Source organism: Lactuca serriola, chromosome 3, assembly GCF_051521515.1.
Source record: "Lactuca serriola cultivar US96UC23 chromosome 3, Lser_US96UC23_V15, whole genome shotgun sequence".
NCBI lineage: Eukaryota > Viridiplantae > Streptophyta > Magnoliopsida > Asterales > Asteraceae > Lactuca > Lactuca serriola.
The window spans coordinates 281,367,482-281,376,612 of NC_136410.1; the positions used below are offsets into that span (position 1 = coordinate 281,367,482).

General features: G+C 38.4%; 1 protein-coding gene across 1 annotated transcript; it reads right to left on the reverse strand.

Moving 5' to 3' along the window:
- Positions 1 to 228: 228 nt before the first annotated feature.
- Positions 229 to 3,013, reverse strand: LOC145096267 (uncharacterized). The gene is made up of 7 exons (XM_079034022.1): positions 2,858 to 3,013; positions 2,551 to 2,749; positions 2,399 to 2,449; positions 1,575 to 2,278; positions 1,015 to 1,240; positions 789 to 953; positions 229 to 698 (listed from the first exon to the last, which is right to left on the reverse strand). The coding sequence occupies exons 1-7, from the start codon at positions 3,011 to 3,013 to the stop codon at positions 229 to 231; spliced, it is 1,971 nt and encodes a 656-aa protein (XP_078890148.1).
- Positions 3,014 to 9,131: the final 6,118 nt, after the last annotated feature.

A 9,131-nucleotide genomic window follows, 5' to 3' on the forward strand; every position in this document is an offset into this window, starting at 1 on the left:
AGAAGAAAACATTCCATTAATTAGTACCAAATTATTACAGGGCAATGAGGGTGACAAACTAGTTCATCCAAAAGTGCCAACATATTGGCTAAAACAAGTAGCAAAATACTGCCCCTGTTACAAACTATTCATAAATAATGTACCAAAATATTAGCCCTATTACAAGCAGTAACATAACACAAGCCATTCATATTTAAAGTAACAAAAGACTAGCCCTATTACAAACCATCAAGTGGTTGCCTTCCCTTTCCCTTTTCCTTTGACTCGTGACTGTCCACCACCCCCACCAACAATTGGTCTTTGCCCTTTGCAGGTTCTTGCATTGTGACCAACATTGTTACACTTCGTACATGTTACTGATCTATGGGCCCTTGATGTTGTGTTTCCTCTAACAAAGTCCTCCTTTTCCACAATTGATATTGTTCTCTTCTTCTTTGGTCTTCCTATAGGAACACGATGTTTTGGAGGCAACAGAGTTGTTGGTATAGTTGAATTCTCCCACATGGACCTTCCATTGATTGGACTAACCTTAAAAGAATACATCTCTTTCCAGCTTGATAACCAGTAACATGGATACACAAATGATTCTGGGATTCCCACATCTTTGGTATTCCTCTTCATGTCCCAAACAGCAGCCACACCATGTTTCCATAGAATTCCTATTAATTCCCACCTTTTGCACGTGCAACTTTGTTGACCTACATCCACAATACACTAATCTTGCCATGGTCCAACAACTTGATATTTTCCAGCACCACAAAATGTTGCAACATATTGTTCTGCCTTACTCTTTATCTTATCCAATATTGTTGTAGCTGTAGGAGTCAAAGGACCTACAACTTTCTGAATTTCCTTGTCAACTTTAACTATCTTCTTTATAATGTACTCTCTAATGAACTCAATGCAGTTAATGATTGGTGCATCACGACCTTCTTCTATCTTGCTGTTAAATGCTTCACACAGGTTATTTGTTAGAGCATCACAATGTGCTGTTAAAGTGGGAGCGAGCCCAACTTTGAGGAGGTATTTGTTTCAGCCACTCATAAGCATCATTGTTAAGTTTCTTTAGTTTTTCCATTGCTTGATGAAAGTGTTGTACATTAGAGGTCATGGCACATTCCCAAAGAAGATCCTTGAACTCCTTTCCCCTCCAGTTCTTTTTCATGTTGTCGTGTATGTGACGAAGAGAATATAGATGCTCTGCACATGGAAATAGTGTTGCAATCGTAGGCAACAAACCCTAGCAATAGTAACATGTTTGTATGTTAGTATAACTACATCAATAGTATAAAACTATAAAACCTAGTTTGGATAGGTTCGAATACATTTTGCATGTCACTCATAAACGTGAAATTGGAATTTATTCCCAAACCTAAGTCATCACCCAAATTACTTAAAAACCATGTCCAAGAATTCAATGTTTCTGATTCAACCACGACTTAGGCTAAAGGATATATCCCATTATTACCATCCAATGTCGTTGATAAGAAACATAAATTACCAGAAAACATTGGTTATTTAGCACTACTTTCAATAAAGAATATACAATACAAACAGAAATAAGAAGATCTTACCACAGCAGACAAGACTTGGCCTGGATATGGACCTTTCACGAAAGCTCTATCAAGTCCAAGAAAGTCCCTTCTTCCTGCTGCAAAACCTCGCTTCAAAGCTCCAATGCAAACATAGATACATTTGAATGTTATTGTCTCAACAGTTGGATTCGCTTCACTTTCAACATCAATTTTAACCATAGTATCTGGGTTACGTGCCTGTACCTCTAAAATGTAATCCCTTAACAACCTGTATTGGCTTGCATTATCTCCTTGAACATGCTTTAAAGCTTTCTGCTTTGCCCCAAAGGTTTTCATATGCGAAATGTCCATCTGGTACTCACGTTGGAGTTGCTCTCGTAAAGCTCTAATAGGAGTCTTTGGGTTTGTCTCAATAACTTGTACTATATGCTTTGAAAGGAACTTATAGTCACATGCTTTGACTTTCCTTGTTTGTAGACATCGATGCTCCTTCGTGTATCTCTTAACCATCCAATCTATGTCACGCTTCCACTTACTACAATAGATAACCCATGGGCATTTCTCTTCTTCATTAGTAGCAAGATATGGTATAGTGCCCTTACACAAAAACCTAACCCTATTCTTATCATTTTTCTCTAATTGTATTTCCCTTCTTGTCCTTATGGAATGTAGTTTCACTTGTGTCTTAAAGTCCTTAGATAAACTGAAAGTTTGAAAAATGTAGAAGGGCTCACTAACCAAAGCTGCATCATTTTGATAAGCCCTCTATATGGCCCTAATAGTTTTCCTTCCCTTACCATCATTTTCCTCATCTGATGAAGACCCAGACAACAAAACCTATGTGTTGATCACTTCCAAGTCACCTTGCTGTGTATCTTCAGGTACGTTACTTTCAGAAGAACCTCCAACCCATTCTACATCCTTGTCAATGTTCATATGGAAATCTTTCATATCCATATTAATATCGTGTATGAGATTGTCCTCATCAATAAAAAATCACTATCTTGACTCTCACTATCATCATCAAACTCATCACTTCCACTACCATTGTTGTTTCCACTACCATCATAATCATCCTCATTCTCTATATTCATTTCAAAATCAATATGGTCGACCAAAGATGGTTCTTTGTCCAAATGACTATCATTCTCAACTTCTGTTAGGTCTGGAACACTCTCATGCTCAATTGGAGAGTCATTCCACTCCAAGAACAACTATTTGGAGGAAGCTGGTGGCTCTTTAATTTCAACAATTTTAACCTTACTAGGGTTGGGGGACATAGAATAAGTATGTAAATTTGTTTTCCCATGCTCAATATATACATCTATTAGCTTATGGTTAGCAACATACGTACCCAAATGATGAACATCCTGATCTGAACGAAAAGCAAATAACCCAAAATCCAAATCGCCAAATGGTCTCATGAAATGATAATAAAGTAGTGTCTGGTCTGAATCAATATGCCCAAGTTCCTCCATCATCTCGTCAATGTCGTGAATGGAAAAGGTGTCAATGTCTAGTAAATCAACATAATTTTGCTTGCCTTTGATGTACTTTCTTCCAGGGAACTTTGTAAACTGTCCACCATGGTGTAATCGGACAGAGAATATCGTCGGATGTCCGCTGTATATTCACGAAAAGGTAAATTAGTCACATTTTTCTGTTTAAGTTAATAGCTGATTGAGGGAGTAAACACTTACCATATCTACGAGCAACGTCAATCTCGTCCATGGTAGCATGTATCCTCCAAGGCGCCATCGTCGTCTTCAAATGTAGAGTTCTTTCGATCAAGGGTTTTCAAAGGGTTTTCAAAGGGCTTGTCTGTGAAGACTTGTGTCTGATCATGTTGATCAACGATACGTCTTTTATTTCTTGGCGGTATAACATTGGAAATGTTAAATGACTTTTATACCCCCAACGTGCAAGGCACCTGGGCTGTCTAACGGAAACAATTGACGGAATGTGAGAATAGGGACTAGGCGCGTTACATAATTAAAAGTTGAGGACAATCCGAGTTAGAAAATAAGTTAGGGACCAAGCGTGTAAGTTACACTAATCCACAAGGACCATTCGCGTAATTTACTCTTGAATTTAGTTGCATTTTATTTATTTAGTTGTTAACTATTTTCTTTAAGTGTTAGTTTTGGTCAATACTGGTAGTTTTGGTACCTTTCTGGAGCATTGTCACAAGGAATTTCCGGAGGGTGTTGTGGGCTCCACATGGTGGAACACTATTGCTAACAAGGTTTATATCCCCAAATCTGCTCAAGAGGGGAGCATTAGATTACCCACCCTCCGACTTCTTCACCGCCTCATCGCTAGCACTATCAATATACGGAAAGATGATGACAAGGTTCCTAACCTTGATGTTTTCTACTTGTGGAGTATTATTACTCCAAGCACTTTATGTAATCTTCCGTATTGTCTAGCATCCTATTTGGCTAAGGGGGTGGTCAAGGATAGGAAAACTTCAAAAATAAATGGTGGGATGTTTGTGACCCGATTGGCTAAATCTTATGGGTTGATGGAGAAAGGAGTATGGAATATGATGATAATGGTCCCGACCCCTCCTTTTAATGTCATTCTTTATAGGAGGGCAAGAATAATTGAAGATTATGGAGGGGGCCATTTTGCCATTCCTCATGATGATGTAGTGATAGGACCCGAGGAGCCGGGAAGGAGAGTTAGGCCGAGACAAGGACGAGCCCAAGATGACCCACCGGTGATTCCGGTTGAAGATTAGATATCTGCGGAATGGTCTAACGTGGAGGGAAGAAGATACCAAGACGATCTGGGAAGGAGCTTGAATTTCACCAATCGGTCGTTTATTCAAATGTTTAATCATTTCAACATCCAACATGTAGATGGGGGAGAATTTCCTTATGTGCCTACTTGGGAAGATCGGATAAACATGCGAAGAAGTGAAGCCGGGGGGTGTGGAGTTTGAGAAATGATGAAGAGGAAGAAGATGCATATTAAGATTTATCCTTTTTAATTGTTTGGTTGTGTTAAAACAATTTTTATTTGTTTGTTTTGGTTGGTTTGTTTGAAATTTTGGTAATTAGGTTTTTGATTGTTTGTTTTATTACATGGTTTGTTTTAGTCTTTTCAGAATTTGGATAAAAGGTTTGCATGAAAAGGGTCTAGAGCTCACTAATAAAAGCATCAAGTCTAGGCGAGAGAAATGGAGTCCGAGTATCGAGTCCGGTCGTGAAGAGAGTTCAAAAGTGTCTAAGTACTAAAGAAAAAACTAACATGAATACAATTTTGATGTTAATTGAACACATCAGAATAGACCTGGAGCAGTATGTATTTTTTTTCCACTCAGCGATGGACTCGCCGAGTGCACTAATATACTCGATGAGTCGCAGTGTAATTTCTTGAATTCTACATTTTCGCGCTACAACTCGGCGAGTCACATCACTAACTCGGCGAGTTGTTCCTTATTTCACTCTTCAAGCTGATGATTTGATGTTATTTCACACGACAATTGGCTGCACTTTTCAAGATTAATTCCTACAATTTTCAAAGAGTCTATCCAACATTTTTAGAGCTGTAATCCACATGAGATTTGAAGCCTGAGACATGGATGAGCTGTTCCCATCTCGAAAGTCAATTGAAGACGGAGCTTTCAATGTCAAAGATCAACCTCACGACTACTACCCCAGGGGAGTTTGTTCCAATTCCCTCTTTACTTTTGTATTTTTCTTCATCATGCATAAAATGCAATGAGGACATTGCATAAATTAAGTGTGAGGTAGGGGGTTAGTTATGTTAGTTGAAATTTTAGTTGTAATTTTTAAAATTTTGCATAAAATTGCTAGGGTTAATTTAGAAAATCATGGTAAAAGCAATTAGGATTCCAGTTTAATGATTCTTTGAGGACCCAAATGTTTAGTTGAGCAAATATACGTTATAATGCATTTGTGGCCCCCTTTATTCTAGTGAAATCATGGGACAAAACACAACCTTGCTTAGTTTGAGGGATGCAATATGTTTAGCATCATGTACCAAAAATGTTTCCAGAAATTTTTTTATCCAAAATCAATAAAGGTTGAAGTTGAGCGTCCCTGCTTAAGCATGTAGGATTTTGAGTGAAAAAAAGTGAGATACATGTGAAAAAAAGGGAATTACTAGAAAAGTTGTAAGAATTTTGGAGTAATCAAAGTGAAGATCAAAAGATTAAAATTCCGAAGATTCAAAAAGTTGAAGATACCAAAAATTAAAAAGAAAAAGGTGGTGAATTCAAGGAAGTAAATATCAAATTATCAAAGAAGTGAAGAATTCCAATAGCTCCATAGTGGTATCAAAAAGTTGTAATTTTCTAGATTTTGTATGCTTGGGTTGCTCAACCAAAAATTCCTTGAGATTAGGAGGTTTTCTGCAGATGGATTCGGAGGGATGCATAAAATGAGCATTGTTCAAAAGAAGTGTGTGAGTGTTTACGAGGATTGTGAGTATTTAGAATTGAGGGGGGTCCTTAGGAAAATTTAAGACACAAATGCATGCATTACAGTTTTGGCATAATGGTTGGGTTTGATTGAAATTATTTTATGAGATGCTAGTATGTTAAAATTCAGTTTTGCTTGGGGGCAAGCAAAGGTTAAGTATGGGGTATTTTGATATGTGCATATTTAGTCATATATTTTTCATAAAATCTTATTACTTTTTTGGTTTTTTTTATCGTAATTATGGAATAAAAGATGCTTAACTACGGTTAATTTGTGTTTTCAGCCTTTAAGACGTGCTCGTGAGCGGAAGGAAGCGGGATTGGCAATAGGAAGCTCGGAAATTGATGAAAGAAGAAAAGAGTAAAAAACAAGAAGAACTCGGCGAGTCAATACCCCGACTCAACGTGTGGGATTGAATGTTCTCGAAGGCATAAAAGTCCTTGCCGTACACGGGTTTTTAATGAGGGACTCGCCGAGTCGATACCTGGACTCAACGAGTCAACTCTGTTTTCTAAAATCTATAAATATAAGACAAATTCCCGAATTGAGGCACTTTCTGGAAACCCTTGGAGGCTAAGCTGCGATTGAAGTTGTTGCTGGAACCCTAGGAACTCGAAGATCAAGTCTAAGCATTCGATTTTAGGAAGATTAAAGGCAATTCAAGTGTATTCTTACTTTAACTCTTGAGTGAATCTTGTTTAAGCTAATGAACTTCGTTTTGAATTTGTTTTTACTGCAATTATGAACTAAAACCCTTGTCTTCTGTTTAGGGTAGATGATTTTGTGAATGTGGATTAATTTTATGGTTAGGATTAATTTAATTTGGTGATATTGTTTTGTTAAGCTTGTCAAATAACCTTTTGTGTTAATTACAACTATTTTCAGTTAATTAATCAGCATATTAAGTTTCATGAATATCTCTTAATTGCTAAATTTGTATTATTTATGTGAATACATTGTTATATGCCTAGGAATAGCGAACGTGAAACTAGGGTTAACTTAAAAATAGATAGCTTAATGTGTGAGCTTGTGTGGCGAAGCATAAACAAGAAGTTAATTGAAAGACCAATTTAATTAACCATTACAACTCTTACATAACTCGAACCAATCAATTAGGAAATTCATTAACTTAGACAACTGGTCAGTGCTTGAATTAATCTGTTTTCTAAGGATTAGTAATAGTGAATGTGAGCCTAATCACCTTAATCGGTAGCCAAAGAAAAATTAATTCAATGCATTCACCATAAAATCAACCATAGGATCAAATGATTCGAACCTAAACAAATGTTCTCTTTATCATTGAATTTAGTTGCATTTTATTTGTTTAGCTGTTAACTGTTTTTTTAAGTGTTAGTTGAGTATTTAAGTTTCTAATCTTGCAAAACTAGAGAAAACCCTCTTTTCATTACTTGCTTTTTATTTAGATAATCCTAGTAATTAGTCTTATAATTTACATTCCCTGTGTTCGGTACCCTGCTTGCTTAAACTATACCACTAATTGGTAGGTACACTGCCTATTGTGTGTTTAATTTATATTTTAAAAAGTAGGATAAAACTAGTTAGTTTCACACACATCAGTCGTCAACGTGTTTTGAGTCATTGACGGTTCCTCCGTGTTCCAATTTAGAGTTGGGATACTAGGACGTTGCAAATTGTGTGAGGGGAGGATCAGTTGTGAGATTCTGAAAGGATGCGCGTCTATATTTGAGTATGACGCTGTAAGTAAAAGGTCAGTGGCCGAGGCAAGACATCGTGAGGTTCTGTGATGGTGTATCGAGGTATCCGAGTATAATGTTCTAAATTTCGGATTATTTTGAGATTTGAGTTATGAGATGGCGAGTGGTGTATCAGGTGCCTACGGTTTCAGTGGGAGCCCTTTCAGCTAATTGACATCGAGCGATATTATATGAGAATGTGAATTACAGCGAGAAAAAGTGTTTTATTCCGACGGTGGTCGTCAGGAGTAGTGATGCTTCGCCGGGTGGGTGTACGTACCTAACTATGTTTGGTCGTGAAGTGTGAGTTAGTGATCGCGGTGAAGTAATAACCTGAGGATGAGATTGTGGGGTGATAAGAGAGGGTGTTGTGATGCTGTGGGGAGCCATAGTACTCACTAGTCAGAGAGAGAGAGAGGGTGTTGTGATGCTACGGGGAGTCATAATACACACTAGTTAGGGAGAGGGTGTTGTGATGCTACGGGGAGCCATAGTACACACTAGTCAGAGAGAGGGTCTTGTGATCGTACGAGGAGCCATAGTAGTCACTAGTCAGCGGGAGGGTGTTGTGATACTGTGGGGAGTCGTAGTACTCACTAGTCAGTGAGAAAGTGTCATGGTGTTATGGGGAGCTGTGTTAGTCATTAGCTAGAGCATGACACATGAGAGTTCTTAGGCTTGAGTAGCCTTATGGGACTGAGTCTTCGGGAACTCGGTGGCCAGACTAGGAGAGAGTCGGAGGTCTCCATAAGGGTCGAAAATCATTATATTATGGGTTAGGCTGTGGGGACTGCAAGCTGAAGGAATCGAAGAAATTATGTACGCATGGGGTGCAGATCATGGGTCATGAGTTGAGTGTTTCGTTGGGACGAGTGGTTCCAATTCTGTGCTGGACCAGATTCACGAGTTGAGTTTGATTTTGGTGGTGTTGAGTAGGCGGATGGAGTTTCCAGATTCAGAGATGGATTTCATTTTTAGGGGTATTGTTTTTCATTTGGGGTCTTAGACCTGAGTGGGTCAGTTCATTGGTATGGGAAAACCGCATGATGCATGGATCTAATGAGTAGTGACGGAAGAGTTTGAGGGTAAGACAATCTCAGTTGGGATTATGGTAATCGCTTGGGGTGTAGCAAGCTTCGTGACTTGTGTGTCACTATGGGCCGATATAGTTATTATGAGAAGGGAGTCAGTAAGACGTTTTGGGGTATGCAGTGGTTAACCTTTGGAGGTTCAATTGTGTGGTCGAGAGTTGACTTGGTACTCAGTGTTGAAAAGGGATATGAGAAATGAAGCTGGGGCTTATGATTTTAGATGTCTGAGGACACTGCTAGGTACGTATGATTATTTTCTTGTGTTCGAGGACAGGGTGTTGAGAGTTCATTGTTCAGATGGGTTCTGATAGCAGTTTAGTAGGTAGGTCCCTGGTAGGG

What these genes read in the sequence shown, in the direction of transcription:
- LOC145096267 (XM_079034022.1), bottom strand. Translation starts at nt 3,013, where the DNA reads ATGGAGGAACTTGGGCATATTGATTCAGACCAGACACTACTTTATTAT. An exon ending in ACCTGAAGATACACAGCAAG is followed by an intron (nt 2,279 to 2,398) that starts GTGACTTGGAAG and finishes AAAATGATGCAG; the next exon opens with CTTTGGTTAGTGAGCCCTTC. An exon ending in AATATTGGATAAGATAAAGA is followed by an intron (nt 699 to 788) that starts GTAAGGCAGAAC and finishes TTGTGGATGTAG; the next exon opens with GTCAACAAAGTTGCACGTGC.